Source organism: Solanum verrucosum, unplaced genomic scaffold, assembly GCF_900185275.1.
Source record: "Solanum verrucosum unplaced genomic scaffold, falcon-dt-bn FXZP01000125.1, whole genome shotgun sequence".
Lineage (NCBI taxonomy): Eukaryota > Viridiplantae > Streptophyta > Magnoliopsida > Solanales > Solanaceae > Solanum > Solanum verrucosum.
Genome location: NW_026019923.1, coordinates 2118492 through 2139449, shown reverse-complemented (window position 1 = coordinate 2139449; position 20958 = coordinate 2118492). Strand labels below are relative to the sequence as shown.

Sequence of the window (20958 nt, the reverse complement as noted above, 5' to 3'; positions counted from 1 at the left end):
GAAACCTGTCCATAATGATTTCAGTGCATCCATGATATAAATTAGACAAGAGAAAGGGTGCCAAAGCAAGCTTTCAACCCGCAGCAAGAGCAAACGCCAGTTGTTTGCATTAGTTGATCATGTTTAGAGATGAGTCACAAAACAGATGATCGCTGAGCCACGTAAACAGAAAAGATATATGTTCTTTCTCTGTCACAACCGTTTCTACCTCTACACATTGAGAAATATATGGTCGATCCCCATACCAAGAATGGCACTGACTTCCTTTCCATGGGGCCTACGTCCTGTCAAGGCAACAATATCTAGTACTGTTGGCCCCATCATACAAAATCTGAAGTGGAATGAGTATGTGGAGATTGACCAATAGAACAAGGCAGCATACAGAAGAATTTTGTCCACGAGAACATAATTTTTTGACAACTGAATGGAATCATATATATCAGCTGATTCCCAGACTTCCCCTTTGGCCTTCTCAACCTATCAATCCATCTTTTAGTTACAGAAGGCCATGAATACCGATACTTGCCTCCAAACCAATCAGGTCGCACAGAGTGTGGAAGTAGCTTCTCTCCTTCAGCTAATGGGTAAAGAGGAAAGAGCTCCGGAGGAAATGTAGTCTTAAAACATGAACCTAATATAGTGATCCAGGAATAGGAACAAATGTTTTGTCAACAATCAGCTCTTTGTTCACCTTTTGCATTTTCTTGGTCAAATTTTTCCTTGACTGGGAAACTTCAGTACGTAAGCTTGCAACTTTATCTTTTGCCATTTCTAGTTTTCTTCCGCTGGAGAAAGTTTAAGAAGAAAAAGATTGTAAACACCTCACAGAAAAACCTGCAGACAAAAATGCATAATTTGACTTCTTTCAACTATTAGAATTGTTAGCTTCTAGGCGAAAAACAACGAAACATGGGAAACATATTGTATGCTTCCAAAGAAGTTCACTTTTGTTGTCTGTTGCTCTACAACATTTGTATAATTCTGAAATTTTGTAGCAGATAAATGAATTCAGCCCTGTTACCTCATTTCTTTAGGAATGTTCACCCATTTAATTTTTGTTAAATGGTTATTCCACTGTCCCCAAATACATTAATGGAACAAATGAAGTCTTGTGTTGATTATCCACTAACAACAACAACAACGTACCCATGGTAATCCCACAAGTGGGTCTGGGGAGGTTGAGATTTACACAGACCTTACCCTTACCTTTGTGGGGTATAGACATTGTTTCCGCTAGACCCTCAGCTCAAAATAAGTGAAATCAAAGCAAGATTGAAAGGAAAATAACGAGACTACTAGTGAAAATTGAAGAATAAGAATACTAATAACTAACTAAACTGACCCCTTACCTTTCCCACATAAAAGTATGACAACTCTCGGCTACTTACTACCCTTCTACCCGTTGTTTAAGCCTCGGGTAACAAATATCCAGTACATATCGGTGCATAGTAACTCGGCATACTAATTCACCTAATTTTGCTAATCACTAGGTCATACCCTTAGATCAAGTTCCCTCCTTTACAACAGGAAAAGGAGAAACAGCAAGAATACAACAATAAAACTTATGCATTTGGCTACCTATACTACATTAATGAGAGAACCATTGAAGTATACTAAAGGGTGATACATAAATCATGCAAAGCTCAATGTGAATTTCACCAAAAAAAATAAAATAATAACATCTTGAATCAACAACGTACATTACAGGGCTGAGTTACCATTGATGAGGTAGAAGAAGCTTTTTTAGGGTTACCCCATAACTGAAATTGCTTGTTCTTCACAACGACAGAGCTCTTTTTTGTTTTTTTCACAAGAGGGTTTTGCTTAGAAACCTTAATCAACTATAAAATCATAATGTAAATTTAATGATAATAATGTCAAAAAAACACAATTCATATATATTTTTAATTAATAAATTAACAACTATTTATTAAAATATGATAGTTTGTGTAACAAAGTCATGTAAAACAAAAATTGGAAATTAAAATTGGAGAAAAAAAAGAACTTACCCCAATTGATGAGTTACTAGATTTTCATAGTTGAAATTTCTAGTTCTTGAAAATTAGAGCTCTTTTTTTTTTTTTTAGTGTATAATCCAAAAGTGATAAAGAAAGTTGTTGTCACAAAGTAATTAGAATTGAAGTATAAGAAGATGATTGCTGGTTTACACGTGTCCATTAAATGGGCTCAATTTTACTGCACTGAGGAACTCTTATACTATGACAAATAATAATAGTTATTAACTAAATAAATATGATGTTCAAAAACGTTCGATAAAAAATAAATCCGACTACATGCTTCACGTAGCTTTAGTAAATTGTTGTGATTGCGAGTTGGATGTCTAATGTTTAATTGATAATGAAATTATTTTGTATTTGAAACATAATGTTAAGAGCTAATTACATTATTTCCTACTCTTTTTTTAAATTACAAAAATCCCTTAAAATTTATGAATTTTGGATATATCAGTTGGACTTTCGGATATATAACTGGACCTCCAAATACATCACTGGACATCTAGATACATAACTAAGGGATGTATCCTAGAGGGAAGAGATATATCAGAGAGCAGAGGCGTATCTAAGGGGGGGGTCACCGGGTTCACGTGAACCCATGGTCCCCTCCCGAGATCATATATAGTGGTGTTATATTTTTTGCCTTTTAAAAAAATAATTAAAATATAGATGTGTGAACCCACACTTGAAGTATCACATAATGCGATTATGACTGGGTGCACCTCTCTCCGCGAGGTTAGAAATTTGAATTTTATATTTATCTTGTTTTATTTTTCTTTCTAAAATTAGGTTACACTTCTCTAAGTGGTAACTACTATATATATATATATATATATATATATATATATAAGAATTAATTTTAGACCTATAATTTAAAAACTTTAACGGTTTTCAGTAGTAAAATCCTAAATGTCGAATCGATCAAATTTTTATCATAGATCAATATTTTTATAACAGTGCACTCATTATCTTAAAATCCTGGATACACCTCTGTCAGAGAGGATAGGGATGTATCCGAGATGGGATATGGATGTATCAGGGAGAGAAGAGTCTTGTATCCAAGAGGGAATAGGGATGTATTAGCGAGAGGAGAGTCTTGTATCCGAGAGGGGATAGGGATGTATCAACGAGAGGAGAGTGATGTATCCAAAAAGAGATTTTTGAAATTCTTTTATATGGTACGAAATTTTAGAGATTATGATAAAATAAAATGTATATTTAGGTAATTTCTCCTAATTTTTATTTTATTTTTTAAGTACGCGGGAAAGAGAATTGAAACGTGCCAATTATTAATTAACTTTTGATTAATTTTGAGTTCTCCTTCTTTTTATATGACAATAGTAAAGTGATTATTTGTGAAGGGCTACGAAGCCCAACCCAACTCCAATTTCCTTGAGGTAATGAGGCCCAACCCAATTCTATTGTGGATTGACCCACGTTGTATATGTACATGGAGTATTTAGTTCTTTGGGAAACTTACATAAATCCCACTAGTTTAGAAGATAATTATTTAAATATATTTTAATTTGTAATATTACTTTTTTTTATCAGATTTTGATGCGTCCAGAAGCATGTATCTCAGGATACATTGGGTCAAATTTTTTTTAGCTACATTTGTATCCAAGTGGATTTGCACGTATCTAGACACATAACGAATCTCTCTTGCGTCTCTCCCATCTCGCTCGCCACTCTCCTATGTATCTGGGTTCCTAGATATATGCGAATCATATCAAATATATACATATACATGTATATAGTGTGATTCACATGTATCTGGGATACACAATAAAATCTTGTTCGTCTCCCTCCTTATCTCACTAGCCTCTCTTCCTATTTTAGTGTATCTTTCTCAATATATAGTAAGAAACTCTTAATTACTGGTAAGATACGTAATATTTTAAAAGTATAAATAATAAGTGTATATATAATAGTGAAGTATGTCTAATTATATATTTTCTCCTAATTTTTTTAACATGTTTTTTTTTCTTCAAATTTTATATCTTTTTCTGGTCTAAATACTATCCAATAAATGTTAAATTATTTTGCCTTTAGATTCACGTTCACTAATAAAAGGGTTAAATATACAGATAGATATTTAAAATTTATCGCCATATATATATATATATATATATATATATATACTCCTTCATCGAAACCCTCCTTTATAAGGATCGTTGTTTTTTCTCCCTCCTTCCCCCTTCTACTTCTCTATTGGATTTTCCTATAGGAAATACTCCTTAAGAGGCTAAAATAAGAAAAAATTAATTTCCAGAGACTTCATTTGCTCAAATTTGAATGAAAACATGCACTTTACCATGCATGTTAGCATGACCTCTCCTTTCTTCTAAAGACGTATTCAGAATTTCAGGATGATAGATGTACTATATATTATGAAAAGGTGGATCTAATCGGTTTGACATTTAAGTTTGTATCATTGAAAACAATTAAAATTTTAAAATTATAGGTCCAAAATTGAAATGTTTAATTAATTAAAACGTCAAAAGTGCTACCAATAATCACTTAGAGAGATGTTACCCAATTTTAGGTTTGTATCATTGTACTCTCTTTTTAAGTTTGTATCATTGTACTCTCTTTTTAGGTTTCCAAGAAGATAATTACATTGAAAAGAAGTTTTTTTCTTTAAAAAAACAAGAGATAATGATTAAAAACAGTTACATCTGAATATAATATTTTTTGTGTGTTTTCTAGTTGAATTATATCATATTTTTATTTTTTACTTGAACTTAGTATCAATCATTTATCAAAACACATTACGAAGCTAATGAATCAATTCACATATAGACGAATTTTTATTAGAGGACATCAGTAGTAGCAATAGTAATTTTACCCCGATTATTCATGAATTTCGATGTTACGATTATAGAGGAATTTTACGGCAAGTTTGTGTTTTTATTTTTGCCTTAATTATACACATCATGTATGCATGAGATGTATTTTGTTATTTATATTTGACTTAAGTCATCCGTAGCTCCTTAAAGTTGTCCGTATATTTCGTTTAAACACCTCAACTAACGTTTGTACCTATTGAACACATATGCCCCTTAAAATTGATACTTATTTGACATTTTTTTGACAATCAACCAAAAATATGAGATGTGTGTACTACACTCGTTGTGACATGGTAGTGACATGGCAAAATGATGAATTAAATGATGACACGTGGCTTTTGAATCCAAAAATTTATTTAAAAAATGATATTCTAAAAAACATCTATTTACTAACTAAAAAAAATTTAAATTTTTTTTTCTAAAAAGCCTACCCACCAATAAAATGATGACACATGGCATTGAATTCAATATTTTTAAAAATCTCTATTTAAATAATTCAAAAATAATTTTATGAATATAAAAACTAATTTTTGTTTTTATTTTTTTATTTAACCCCCCGACCCCTCCGAGATCCATTTTCTCTTCACCGGTGCCGGCGGCAACTACGACGCCAACAAATCGTCGCCCTACCTCTTTCTTCTCCTTCATTCAATTTTATCCTTTATGGTTTCTGTGTAAAGATGCAATTTGGATTCTCCATTGAATAGTTCAAGTGCTAGTGAAATAATGAAAGTTAGAAATTAGCTAATACTAGAACCGATCAGTTTTCTTCATATTGATAGCATCAAATCTGTTACTCATTGTCTTCATCTTCTTTCCATTAGTAATTATTTATCAAAATTGCAAAATATAATAACAAATTTTTATCCGAAAAATTAATTCATATTTTTCTTATCGAAATAAATGAAGATTCGCCGGAATGGGGCGCAGGAAATGGGGTGGGTTGAGCACGTGCGTAAAACAGCTAATGGAAATGGTGGATGAGAAATTGAAAATAGTTGTAGGGAAAGGAATTTGGATGGGGAAGAAGACGACTCTTTCTTCTTCTTTATTTTTGTTAATTATTTTTTTTAAAAAAAATAGTTTAGTTTTATATGTTAGGAAAAAAAAAACAAATATTTTGATAGCTTTACGTGCTTAAAGAGAGTGAACCACACGTTTTTTGCCATGTCAGCATTTTGTGTCCAATAGGAATGACTTTTGAACAGTTGAGGTGTTCAATAGGCACAACCTATAATTGAAGTGTTTAAATAAAATATGCGGACAACTTTAAAGAGCCGCATATGACTTAAACCTTTATATATTTATGATTACGTTATCATATATATTGGATTATTCTTTTGAAACGAAGAGAGTAAATGAAATAAAGTGAATGAGTACAATTTTCTATTTTATTGTTGTTTGTTTTTATATATGCCTGACAGTTCTATTTATTTTGGTATTTTGTGTTTATTATGCTCGTCTAACGAATGAATACACTTGATATAGTATCCGTTAGTAGAAAATATAAATATTGAATTGGCCTACACACATGTGTTGTTGATTGAGAAAACAATATTTACCAACTCATCAATGTGTATTTTGATACAAAAAAAATGATAGCTTGAATAGGTAAAAAGAACAATGCACAGTTGAGATATGAAACACGTTAAAAGGTACTTCTTTCGTGCACTTTTATTTGTCATAATTAGACTTGATAATTTGACTATTTTACCATACTATTCATATTTATTGATATTTAGCTAGCGTTTGGCCATAGATTTCCAAATATTCTTGACAAATATTATTTGGGTGAAAATTTGGGTGAGATTTCACTATGTGTTTGGTCATAATATTTGGGATACATATTTAACTTTTTTAGAAAAACATGATTTATACCCATAAGTTTTAAAAACTATCAAAACTAACCATAAGTTTGTATTGCAAGTCAATTGGATCTTCATTGAACAAATTACAAGTAGTGTCCATGACACTGAAGCAATGTGGTAGTTTGGAGTAAGTGCAACATGCATCATTCCATACATTATGAAGTAGACAAAAGACATGACTTTGTTACCATGAGCCGATTGTTCATCATTTTCATCAACAACCATATCATCACTTTCATATTTCATCACTACTTTGGTGTTCACGTAAAAAATTATGTAATGTAACGCAAACAACTACTATAGAGAGTGTTTTTGTAAAAGATAAAAGTTTGGTGTAAAATTTCAATTTTTAAAAGATCCCAAATAATGAGATTTGGCTCAAATACTAGAAAAAACTAGTATTTGGGAATTTGGGATACTTGCCAAAAATATTTGCCAAATAGTGGCAAATTGTATGCAGTGGCGGAGCCAGAATTTACATTGAGGGGTGTCAAAATACAAAGTAGTAAGTACACATAAAAATCAACAAAAAATTTTTTACTAATGAAAGCAAAAAATAATTACATCATCACAATCGTTTGGCGACGCCCGACGAAGAGTCACATCGAAGGTAGCGAACAAAAATGATTTTTTGGGGCTCTTCCTCCTCAAACCCTTTAATTTTTGAAATTAGGGATTTGTTTAATCTATAAAGTACATTTACTCTTTTAAAAAATAAAATAGTAAAGTCAACTTTATTTAAGTCAATCGCTCAAAAATTGGCGGAAAAAAAAGCTTAAGTTTTCTAAAATTTTAAAACAAAAGATGCTTCTTGAAGTCTTAATTTTAATAAAAAAAGACGTTATAAAAATGAGAAATCCCAACCAGGTTCAAACCCCTGACGTTCAAGACCAAAGATTAAGGAGATATTCTGCAGCCCCTCAACCACTGAGCTAACTCTTCATCTTGTTTTAAAGAGTGCCAACTATAATATATATATATATATATATATATATATATATATATATATATATATATATATATATATATATAGTAATAAAATCAAAATTTAGCCTACCTAGACAACATAGTTTTCCGACGAAGGGGTGTCGCTTGACATCCCTCGGGCAAGGGTAGCTCCGCCCATGATTGTATGGACAAACACTATTTGCCAAATTTCCCCCCAAATATTACTTAAGAAATCTATGGCCAAACGGGTAGTTAGTACTATGTCTAAAAAATAATTCGTGAAATAAATAATTGATGTTAAGAATAATAAAATATATACATACATACATACATATTCTTATTAGTATGTCAAATAAAAATAAAAATCTATTTTTAAACTAGTTGAACTAATAAGTTAAGTGTGTTTTGATTGTTAACTCAACAAATACATCTATTCCTGTTAAATTAAATACAGTTAATAAAGTATGCATTTTCAATTTATTGCTTATTTTGTTCTAATTTAAGCGGTACAATTAAAAATTTGAGATTCAAACTTATAAATTTTGATCATAAATTAAAATATAAAAGCCTTAATTTTCTTACATTAAATTTATATATTCAAAAATTACATAAACATATTATAAAATATATTTCAGTGTCTTGTTTTGTGTGATATACTTTTCTTTTTAGTTCGTTTAAAAAATAATTTCACTTTACTATTTTTAGAAACAATTTAACCTTAAAATTTCTTTTTATCTCTAATGAAATAATTCTCATTTCCCAGTTACACAAAAAGTTAAAGAATGATTTTAGACACAATTTTTTTAAAAAAAAAATATATTGTCAAGTAAAAAAAAAACTCCTCCTAAAATGGAACTAAGGAAGTAACATATATTTGAAAAAACATATTTCATCTGTCTCAATTTATGTGATTTACTTTCTCTTTTAGTCTATCTCAAAAAGAATACACATTTTTATATTAAGTAACAATTTAACTTTAAAATATTCATTTTGCTCTCAATGAAATGATTTATAATCACACAAATTTTTATTATTCATTTTAGACCACAATCCACAAGTTTTAAAAGTCTTCATTTCTTTCTTAAATTTCGTGCCGAATCAAATTACGTCATATAAAATGAAACCGAGATTCTTTCTTTCTTAAACTTCATACCAAATTAAACTACGTCACATAAAATGAAACCGAGGGAGTATAAATTTTTTATTAGTTTGGTGACAGATAAAATTAAAACACGGGGCTATGATTTGACAGTGGGTACAGGCCTCTCTTTCTCTGTATTTTATTTGAAATAAGTTAAAGTGTCTTTTGATAACTTTTGAATATATAGAGGGGTTAGATTCTCATATGGTCACTGAACTATTCATTTTTATCTCAGAAAGTCCTTTTAACTTTTAATTTTCACTAAAAATTATCATGTGAGAATTTTCTGAGAAAAGACTGGATAGTTAAATAACCATGTTATATTATATAAGGTATTAACCCATATATAGAGTCACGTGAAAAAAAGAAGAAGAGCCATCTCCTTGTCAAGAACAAGCAATTTCATCTATGAGGTAACTTTTTTTTTTCTTCTAATAGTAATCCATTAGTTTTAGAGTTAAAATGGGTAAAACAATCAGGATCCTCATGGTTGTGGGTTCGAGCAACCAAAGGGGCAAAAAAGGTGGAAGCTTTATATAGTTCAATGGCTCTCTCATTATAGAAAATTCCAAATGCTTTAGTGGAGTACTTTTATAGGTATATTTTTGTTATTTCTTCTTGGAAAGGAGGGAACTTGGTGTGGCCTAGGTGGTGCCTTAATGGGCAGAGCTACATGTATCTGTGTTGGTAGGAAGGAACTTGGTGTGGCCTAGCTGGTAAAAAAAACTAGGTACCTTAATGAGCAGAGTGACATGTATCTGTCTTGGTGAGAGGGAGCATGTAGAATTATCGAGGTATGACCAAACTGACCAAAGACACCACTTTTATCGCAGGGAAAGGAAAAGGGGAGGAAAGGGAAAGGAAGGGAAAACTGAATGGTAAATTTAGTTCATCTTTGTTTGGTTTGAATAAACAAATAAAAAGATGGTATTCGAATAACTGCTGCTGAGTTTAAGATGCTCCAAGTGAGGTGGTGCGAGAGGTTGGATATAGTGGGTGCGAGGAGAGGTAGAGGTAGGCCGAAAAAGTATTGGGGAGAGGTTATTAGACAAGAAATGACACGATTCCAGCTTACTGGGACATGACCTTAGATAGGAGGGTGTGAAGGTTGCAGATTATGGTAGAAGGTTAATAGGTGGTGGAGTATTCTATTGCTTCCTGAAGGGTTTAGGCTTAGTGGTGTATGTCGTAGTAGTAGCTTTATTCTTGTACTGTCTAGCTTTTGCTTTCTACCACCTTCTATTTTTATGATGCTTCCGTTATTGCATTATTTTGTTGTTGTTACTGTTTCAGTAGAAGTTGCTATATTTTCTACTGTCCTTTTTCCTTTTCATACTTAATCTGATTGTTGTATTCGAGTCAAGGGTCTTCCGGAAACAACCTTTCCACCTCCACGAAGTAGTGGTAAGTTTTGCGTACTCTACCCTCCCCAAACCCGACTTGTGGGATTTCATTGGGTATGTTGTTGTTGTTTAAACCGAGAGCACTTGATAAGGAATCTTTTTGAAAAGCATGTAATGTAGCAGATTGTTTAATGTGAGAACATATATTGAGTAGATGATTGAATTCTATCTTGGTGAAACAGCTTTCAGCATATGTGTTCCGTGTTTCCTTGTTTACGCCTAGAAGCTAATAATTCTAATAGTTTAAAGAACTCAAATTACGTGTTCACGTCTGCAGGCTTTTCTCTGAGACGTTTACAATCTTTTTCTTCTTAACTTGCTCCATCTGAGAAAAGTACTAGAGATGGCAAAAGATAAAGTTGCAAGCTTAGGTGCTGAAGTTTCTCAGTCAAAGGAAAAAATGGCCAAGAAAATGCAAGAGTTGAACAAAGAGCTGATTCCTGACAAGATATTTGTTCCTATTCCTGGATCATCCTCTAATTTTATATTAGGTCCATGTTTTAAGACAATGTTTCCTCCAGAGCTCTCGTCTCTTTACCCCTTAGCTGTAGGAGAGAAGCTACTTCTACACTCCGTGCAACTTGATTGGTTCGGAGGTAAGTATCTGGATTCATGGCCTTCTAATAGTAGATCATGGAATGATTGGGTAGATAGAGTTGAGAAGGCCAAAGGGGAAGTTTGGAAATCAGCTGATATCTATGATGCCATTCAGTTGTCAAAAAATGATATCTCGATGGACAAAAATCTTCTGTATGCTGCTTTATGCTATTGGTCAATCTCCACAAACTCGTTCCACTTCAGATTTGGTATGATGGGGCCAACAGTACTAGATATTGTTGCTTTGACAGGACTTAGGCCACATGGGGAGGAAGTCAGTGCCATTCTTGGGATGGCTGGATCGACTTGTCATTTTCCCAAGTATGGAACAATTTATGATAATTCCTTGCGTTACAGCAAGTATCTTGATGTGTCAAAGTCAGAAACAGCTGTGACAAAGGAAGAACATTTATCTTTTCTGTTTACGTGGCTCAGTAAACATCTGTTCTGTGACTCTTCTGTAAACATGATTAAGCAATGCACAAAACTGGCATTCGCTCTTGCTGCGGGTAGAAAGCTTGCTTTGGCACCTTTTCTCTTGTCTAATTTATATCATGGATGCACTGAAATCATTATGGGCAAGTTTCTATATGGAAGAGGTCCATTCTGGATCTTGCAATTCTGGCTACAGTCTTACTTCCCAGAATTCCAACCTGCTACTTTGGATACCTGTAATATCCCCACCTATGCTAGTTTCGAGGAATACTTTCGCTTTTTTCATAAATGTGCATCTAGAACTATCAGCCAATTCACCCTGTTTTCTTCTAGGAAGTTTGGACCTGTCTGGTTTAAGAAATCACTTGATCCTGACTTCCAAAAACTTAATAAGCCAGAGCTACAAGATATTTGGGCCAGTTATCTCATTGCTCGAGACCTCCCTTACAGTATCCTTCTGGATGAATCTTTGAAGTGCAAATATGAGGTAGAACATTACTCTCCAAATCAGTTTGCCCGACAGTTTGGTATGACTCAGGCTGTCCCCTTCCACCAATCGGCCAATAAACTTCCGATTAGAAGAAAAGATTTCCAATCTGCAGATTACACTGAAGAAACTGAATCAAGGTTTTGCCAATTGAAAAGGAAGTTTTCATTAGTTCCATTTGATACTAATCCTAGCTCTACTGAGTTCTTTGATTCCTGGTGGTCCACTTACATCCATACTCGGGACAAGACTGCTGTTGATATCCTCCGAAAGATCTCACCTCATGTCATGCCCCTCTGTTCATCTGACAGACAAAAAATTGCTGCTCCTCAGTACAATGGTATTAAAGGCAATTCCGAATCTGCAGGAAAAATTGGCCAGAATATGAAGAGGAAATATGAAGGTATGATAACCTTCTTGATGAAACAAATTATAAGATTTCTATTTTTCTGAACAAATGATAGAGCCGTCAAAATGCATTTGAATTGTTGGTGATTGTTGCATATATCATTACATTAGATTTTGTGATAGCTTTCAATGTTATATCTCATTCTTGCCCTTTTCTCAGTTTGATTTCTGATTCTGATTTTGGTGTCTTGTATTGCCTCCTTAATTGCTTTCAGGGGATAATATTCCATCGCAATCTTTGGCTCAGCAAGACGAGCCCATACAACAAAAGAACTTGAATGAGGCAGCTGAAAATATAGCTACAACAACATTATGCAAGGTAAAAATTCCCATCCCCAAACAAGCCTCTGGGATTATAATGAGATATATTGGCTTGATTCCTTCACTTTACTTTTCAGAAGACGAAGACTTACTCGAGGAAATTTTCACCAGGCACAACTTCTGCCATACCTTCTACATCAGCCTTCCCTACAAGTTGTACTCCTGCTAATGAAGACAGGACTGAGGCAGACATCCAAGTTTCCACTGTTACACCAATCTCCGCTTCTGACAAAGTAAGTTCTCCTTATTACTTGTGTTGTTACGTCCGGTTAGTTGGTACTTCATCTAATTTTGAGAACTTTTTTCTTTTTAGAATGTTGAGGAATGCACAGTTTCCCCATCCTTAGATAATACCAGAAGCAAGACATCTGATATTAGTCAACCACCTGACTGTCCTTCGAAATTTGATAATCTAGAAGGCTTCTTTGCTCGAGTTAGTGGAAAAATTAAATGTGCTCAATCTCTCGGTTTTACTGCTGATCGATCTTCTCCCATAGATGACAAGAAATCCGCCACACTGAAGTCTAAACCGTCAGCAGAAATGCTTGCCACAGCTAAAGGTGATATTAAGAGATTACTACTCATACCTTCTCAAGTCATGCTTCTACCCGGAAACTGTTCAGCATTAAGCGCAGCACTATCAGTACATACTGGAGCACCGGATTTATCAGCTGAGAGAGCGCTTGCCTTGGAGAAACTTAAAGAGAACCTTCCACACTTTTCCTTGACCTTGCGTAGAGCTAAGAAGGATCAAGAGGAGTATTATAAGAAGGTTTCCAAGCAAGAGCTCCTCATCGACGAGCTCACAAAAGATCAAGAACTCTATACTAACCTCAAAGATGGAAACAACAGACTTGATAACAAAATCAGCAAGCTGGAGGCAAGATTGAAGGCTGCAAAGACAAAAAGTGAAGCAATCAAGAAGCAACAATTGAGTTTGGCCAATAAGTGTTCTGGAAAGTGTAATGCTCTTGATGAAATGGAAGCTGAGTTTCCTGTCCTGAAGGAGATGAAGGAGCTAGCTGATTGGGATATCGCTCGATTGGAAGAAAGCTTGAGAGACTTCAAGAGTAAGATAATCGAGTGATCGCTTGTCTAAACCATTCTTCATGTGAATTTTGCTGGCCAGTAAGATCATGTAAATATATTTTGCTATGTACTAACTTTCTCTCTTTTGATGGCATACCTAAGTAAAGCCAAGCTAATCCAAACATGTAAAGTGAAACCAGTAGTGTACATCTAGTTATGTTATTTGGTGGCACAGGTTGATGGAACATGGATGCTTCAAAATAGCACTAATTTTGATATGATGACATGGTACAAAGTACAAACTACAAAATGTACATAGCTACCCCCTTTGATCTCTAGTCTAAGTGTAGTTTCATTACATTTGTTTTTGTGTGAAGTATTTCTTCTACTGTCTTGGCACTGTTATCAACTACTCTATCTGGTTTCTATTACCTCCTATAAATAACTGTTCATAATAAGAGAAATTAATAAGAGATCTGGTCTGTTACAACAACTTAAATTACACTCTATTTGATTTGGCATGTTTTTTAAGAAATAAATAAAAGTTTTTGAAACTAGTGGTACTAATATTAGTGCGTAAATTGTATACAAGATAAACACCAGGAAAGAGATATTCGTTGGGCCAAGAGCACCCTCCTTGAGTTAAAGCTTTCATGCCTAGTTGACCAAAACGAGAGCTTTTAATAATGGAAATATGACATATTTTTTTTCGAGGGCTAAAAGACAAAATTGTTCACATAAATTTAGTCCGTTGGCAAATACTCGCTTGTCCAATTTTGACTTTTTACTTGTCATTTTTGAGAAAACAAAAAATAATAATATTTATTTATTAATGATATCCTCAATTCATTTAGAGAGTTAATATTTTTGAAAAAAAGTAAAAACTCTTTAATGAATAAATTAATTTTGGAATTCTATCAATTAATAGAAATAAAATAATAAACTCACTATATCAATTATTATTATCTTAATAAGTGTATTAAGTAAAAAATAGATAAATAACTAGGAATAGAGAGAGTTTAAGTAAAAACAGAGGGGGCTATGATTTGACAGTGGTTACAGGTTTCTAAGAGCCTCACTTTCTCTCTATTTATTTGAAATAAGTTAAACAGTCTTTGGACAACTTTTAAATACAAGTTAAACACTCAGAAAAAAGGAAGCTCTCTCCTTGTCAAGAACAAGCAATTTCAGCCATGAGGTAACTTTTTTTTTCTTCAATAGTAATCCATTAGTTTTAGAGTTAAAATAGGTAAAACACTCCTAAATTATCAGTTGTGTGAATTTCCTATAAAATTATTATGGAATGGTTATAGAATCACGCTTCAACTGTCAATGGTTCACTTTTCGTATTTGAATAATGATAGATATTTTAGGTAGGAAAGGTGAACAAATGATAAAGATAGTTGAGGTGTGTTTTGATAAATATTTGGTGATAGTTTTAGGCAAGAAACTCGCATAATTGATAGTTTAATATAAAATTCAAAAAAGTTGTAATACGTGCCTTTTAGTTTTATATATACTAAAAGTTTTGTATTTAAGTTGAAGTAATGTATATTGTTTATTCAAGATGTAATTTTTTTTTTGTGAACTTGGCATTATAACTATGGTTTTCTTGAACTTCCATGAAAATTGTATTGTTCTACAATTTGTAGTGATATATATCAATTATCACCCTTTATGGGGCAAGAGGGGTTGCTCAGGTGGTAAACACCCTCCATCTTCATCCTCATGGTTGTGGGTTCAAGCAACTAAAGGGGCAAAAAAGTGGAAGCTCCTACGACAAAGTAAAAAAAAAGTAGGTGCCTTAATGGTCCGAGTCACATGTATCTGTGTTGGTTGGAGGGAGTGTATAGAATTATCGAGGTATGCCCCAACTGACCAAAGACACCACTTTTATCGCGGAAAAGGAAAAGGAGGAGGGAAGGGAAGGGAAGGGAGAACTGAATGGTAGATTTAGTTCATATTTGTTTGGTTTGACCAAACAAATAAAATGATGATATCCATTTATTTGCTGCTGAGATTAAGATGCTCCAGTGAGGAGATGCGAGAGGTTGGATATAAAGGGTGCAAGGAGAGGTAGCGGTAGGCCGAAAAAGTACAGAGGAGAGGTTATTAGAAAGAACAAGGCACACTTCCACTTTACTGAGGACATGACTTTAGATAGGAGGGTGTGGAGGTCGCAGTTTAGGGTAGAAGGTTAATAGGTGGTGGAGTGGTCTATTGCGCTCTGAAGGGTTTAGGCTTAGTGGTGTCTGTCATAGTAGTAGCTTTATTCTTGTACTGTCTAGCTTTAGCTTTCTACCAGCATCTATTTTTATGATGTATCCATTATTGCATTATTTTGTTGTTGTTACTGTTCCTATAGTAGTTGCTATATTTTATACTGTCATTTTTCCTTTTCATACTTGATTTGATTGATGTACACGAGTCAAGGGTCTTCCGAAAACAGCCTCTCTACCTCCACGAAGTAATGATAAGTTCTGCGTACTCTCTACCCTCCTTAGACCCATCTTGTGGGATTTCATTGGGTATGTTGTTGTTGTTTAGACCGAGAGCACTTGATAAGGAATCTTTTTGAAGAGCATATAATGTAGCAGGCTGTTTAATGTGAGAACATATTGTGAGTAGATGATTGAATTCAATCTTGGTGAAACAGCTTTCAGCATGTGCCTTGTTTCCTTGTTGACGCCTAGAAGTTAATAATTCTAATAGTTTAAAGAACTCAAATTACGTGTTCACGTCTGCAGGTTTTTCTCTGAGAGGTTTACAATCTTTTTCTTCTTAACCTGCTCCATCTGAGAAAAGTATTAGAAATGGCAAAAGATAAAGTTGCAAGTTTAGGCTCTGAAGTTTTCCGGTCAAAGGAAAAATTGGCCAAGAAAACGCAAGAGTTGAACAAAGAGCTGATAGTTGACGAGACAATTGTTCCTATTCCTGGATCACCCTCTAATTTTATATTAGGTCCATGTTTTAAGACTATGCTTCCTACGGAGCTCTCGTCTATTTACCCTTTGGCTGAAGGAGAGAAGCTACTTCTACACTCCGTGAAACTTGGTTGGTTCAAAGGTAAGTATCAGTATTCATGGCCTTCTTATTGTAGCTTATGGATTGATTGGGTAGATAGAGTTGAGAAGGCCAAAGGGGAAGTCTGGAAATCAGCTGATATATATGATGCCATTCAGTTGTCAAAAAATGATATCCTGATGGACAAAAATCTTCTGTATGCTGCTTTATGCTATTGGTCAATCTCCACAAACTCGTTCCACTTCAGATTTGGCATGATGGGGCCAACAGTACTAGATATTGTTGCTTTGACAGGACTTAGGCCACATGGGGAGGAAGTCAGTGCCATTCTTGGGATGGCTGGATCGACTTGTCATTTTCCTCATCATGGAACAATTTATTATAATTCCTTAACTTACAACAAGTATCTTGATGTGTCAAAGTCAGAAACAGCTGTGACAAAGGAAGAACATATATCTTTTCTGTTTACGTGGCTCAGTAAACATCTGTTTTGTAACTCTTCTGTAAACATGATTAAGCAATGCACAAAACTGGCATTCGCTCTTGCTGCGGGTAGAAAGCTTGCTTTGGCACCTTTTCTCTTGTCTAATTTATATCATGGATGCACTGAAATCATTATGAGCAAGTTTATTTATGGAAGAGGTCCATTCTGGATCTTGCAATTCTGGCTACAGTCTTACTTTCCAGAACTCCAACCTGCTACTTTGGATACCTGTAATTTCCCCACCTGTGCTACTTTCGAGGAATACTTCCGCTTTTTTCATAAATGTGCATCTAGAACTATCAGCCAATTCACCCCGTTTTCTTCTAGGAAGTTTGGACCTGTGTGGTTTCAGAAGTCACTTTATCCTAACTTCCAAAAACTTAATAAGCCAGAGCTACAAGATATTTGGGCCAGTTATCTCATTGCTCGAGACCTCCCTTACAGTATCCTTCTGGTTGAATCTTTGAAGTGCAAATATGGGGTAGAACATTATTCTCCAAATCAGTTTGCCCGACAGTTCGGTATGACTCAGGCTGTCCCCTTCCATCAATCAGCCAATAAACTTTCAGTTAGAAGAAAAGATTTCCAGTCTGCAGATTACACTGAAGAAACTCAGTCAAGGTTTTGCCAAACAAAAAGGAAGTTTTCATTTGTTCCATTTGATACTAATCCTAGCTCTACTGAGTTCTTTGGTTCCTGGTGGTCCACTTATATCTATACTCGGGACAAGACTGCTATTGATGTCCTCAGGAAGATCTCACCGCATGTCATGCCCCTCTGTCCATCTGACAGGCAAAAATTTGCTGCTCCCCAGCACAACAGTATTAAAGGCAATTCTGAATCTGCAGGAAAAATTGGCCAGAATATGAAGAGGAAATATGAAGGTATGATAACCTTCTTGATTAAACAAATTATAAGAGTTCTATTTTGCTGAACAAATGATGGAGCCGTCAAAATGTGTTTGACTTGTTGGTGATTTTTGCATATACCATTGCATTAGATTTTGTGATAGCTTTCTGATTTTGATGTCTTGTATTGCCTCCTCAATTGCTTTCAGGGGATAGTATTCCATCGCAATCTTTGGCTCAGCAAGACGAGCCCATACAACAAAAGAACTTGAATGAAGCAGCTGAACAGATAGCTCCAACAACATTATGCAAGGTAAAAATTCCCACCCCCAAACAAGCCTCTGGGATTATAATGGTATGGATTGGCCTGATTCCTTCACTTTACCGTTTGTTGACTTTTCAGAAGACGAAGACTTACTCGAGGAAATTGTCACCAGGCTCAACTTCTGACATACCTTCTACATCAGCCTTCCCTACAAGTTGTACTCCTGCTAATGAAGACAGGACTAAGGCAGACATCCAAGTTTCCGCTGTTACACCAATCTCCACTTCTGACAAAGTAAGTTCTCCTTATTACTTATGTTGTTACGTCCGGTTAGTTGGTTACTTCATCTAATTTTGAGAGCTTTTTTCTTTTTAGAATGTTGAGGAATGCACAGTTTCCCCATCCTTAGATAATACCAGAAGCAAGACATCTGATATTAGTCAACCACCTGACTGTCCTTCGAAATTTGATAATCTAGAAGGCTTCTTTGCTCGAGTTAGTGGAAAAATTAAATGTGCTCAACCTCTCGGTTTTACTGCTGATCGATCTTCTCCCATAGATGACAAGAAATCCGCCACACTGAAGTCTAAACTGTCAGCAGAAATGCTTGCCACAGCTAAAGGTGATATTAAGAGATTACTACTCATACCTTCTCAAGTCATGCTTCTACCCGGAAACTGTTCAGCATTAAGCGCAGCACTATCAGTACATGCTGGAGCACCGGATTTATCAGCTGAGAGAGCGCTTGCCTTGGAGAAACTTAAAGAGAACCTTCCACACTTTTCCTTGACCTTGCGTAGAGCTAAGAAGGATCAAGAGGAGTATTATAAGAAGGTTTCCAAGCAAGTGCTCCTCATCGACGAGCTCACAAAAGATCAAGAACTCTATACTAACCTCAAAGATGGAAACAACAGACTTGATAACAAAATCAGCAAGCTGGAGGCAAGATTGAAGGCTGCAAAGACAAAAAGAGAAGCAATCAAGAAGCAACAATTGAGTTTGGCCAATAAGTGTTCTGGAAAGTGTAATGCTCTTGATGAAATGGAAGCTGAGTTTCCTGTCCTGAAGGAGATGAAGGAGCTAGCTGATTGGGATATCGCTCGATTGGAAGAAAGCTTGAGAGACTTCAAGAGTAAGATAATCGAGTGATCGCTTGTCTAAACCATTCTTCATGTTAATTTTGCTGGCCAGTAAGATCATGTAAATATATTTTGCTATGTACTAACTTTCTCTCTTTTGATGGCATACCTAAGTAAAGCCAAGCTAGTCCAAACATGTAAAGTGAAACCAGTAGTGTACTTCTAGTTATGTTATTTGGTGGCACAGGTTGATGGAACATGGATGCTTCAAAATAGCACTAATTTTGATATGATGACATGGTACTAAGTACAAACTACAAAATGTACATAGCTACCCCCTTTGATCTCTAGTCTAAGTGTAGTTTCATTACATTTGTTTTTGTGCTGAAGCATTTTCTTCTACTCTACTAGCACTGTTATCAACTACTCTATCAGGTTTCTATTACCTCCTATAAATAACTGTTCATAATAAGAGAAATTAAGCAGAGGCATGTTCAGGATTTTGAGATGATGGGTGCACTGATATAAAAAAGTTGATCTATGATATAAATTTGGTCGATTCGACATTTAGATTTTTACTACTGAAAACCATTATAATTTAAGAATTATAGATCTAAACTTAATTCTTATATATATATATATATATCAATTACCACTTAGAGAAGTATTATCTAATTTTAGAAAGAAAAATAAAACAAGAAAAATATAAAATTCAAATTTCTAGCCTTGCGGAGAGAAGTGCACCCAATCATAATTGCATTATGTGATGCTTCAAGTACGGATTCACACATCTATAATTTAATATATTTTTTAAATATAACACTACTATATGTGATCTCGGGAGGGGACCATGGGTTCACGTGAACCCGGTGACCCCCTTAGATACGCCTCTGAAATTAAGTACATGAAAAGTAAGGGATGTGGCCTGTTACACCAACTTAAATTACACTGTACTTGATTGTTCATGTTCTTTTTTAAGAAATAAATAAATGCTTTTGAAGCTAGTGGTATTAATATTAGTGCGTAAATCGATTGTATACAAGATAAACATTAGAAAAGAGATATTTGTTGGGCCAAGAGCACTCCCCACAAGTTCAAGCTTTCACGTCCTGTTGACCTAAACGAGAACTTTTTTGGAGGGACTAAAAGGAAAAATTGTAACATAAATTAAGACAAAAGAAATATTCAGATATTGAAATTATATCATGTTTCGATTGAGTAACTAAAGTGTTTCTATTTGAAGCTGAAAAACATTATCAAACGAACTGTCAACGCCATGGAAGGGGCAGAAGTGAGCATCTCACATTGCTATAGAGAAGCCAACCAGGTGGCTGACTTCCTTGCCAAATTAGCTTCATCAAGTGGAAATGGTACCTTCTACTTCTCTTATCAACAACTCCCGAAAGAAGCGAAGGGACTCTTTCAACTGGATAGATGGCAACTACCTTGTATAAGAAGAAAATATGACAAATGTAATTTTTTTGTTAGTTGAATCCTGTAATTTGCTTGAGTGGAAGGTTATACGTCTGTTGCCTTCCCTTTTTTGATGTCTTAATTTCCATTTTCTATTTTTGCCAGAGGTTAGGTACATGCCCCACTCTGTTTTTGTGTAATTATGTTGGAAATTATAGACATGGTAGGGGTCAAGCCAAACCCCCCACACCTAATAGCTTTAAGCTGTGATGGTGATGGCTTAAAATTATAAAAAAAAAAAACAAAAAAAAAAAAAAAAACTAAAGTGTTTCTATTTATTTATG

The 20958-nt window shown here is 34.5% G+C and overlaps 2 protein-coding genes across 2 annotated transcripts in view; both read left to right on the top strand.

Annotated features, from left to right (window-relative positions):
* Nucleotides 1-20958, top strand: part of LOC125823997 (uncharacterized) — a 248179-nt gene that overhangs the window by 98345 nt on the left and 128876 nt on the right. The window lies entirely within an intron of this gene.
* The window catches only part of LOC125823949 (uncharacterized), an 83002-nt gene continuing 72304 nt past the window's right edge, over nt 10261-20958 (top strand). The window contains exons 1-4 of the mRNA XM_049503298.1: nt 10261-12146; nt 12367-12470; nt 18261-18416; nt 18498-19295. Coding sequence (XP_049359255.1) covers nt 10568-12146; nt 12367-12470; nt 18261-18416; nt 18498-19271 — 2613 coding nt within the window. The 5' untranslated portion in view covers nt 10261-10567 and the 3' untranslated portion in view covers nt 19272-19295. The remainder of the gene's footprint in view (nt 12147-12366; nt 12471-18260; nt 18417-18497; nt 19296-20958) is intronic.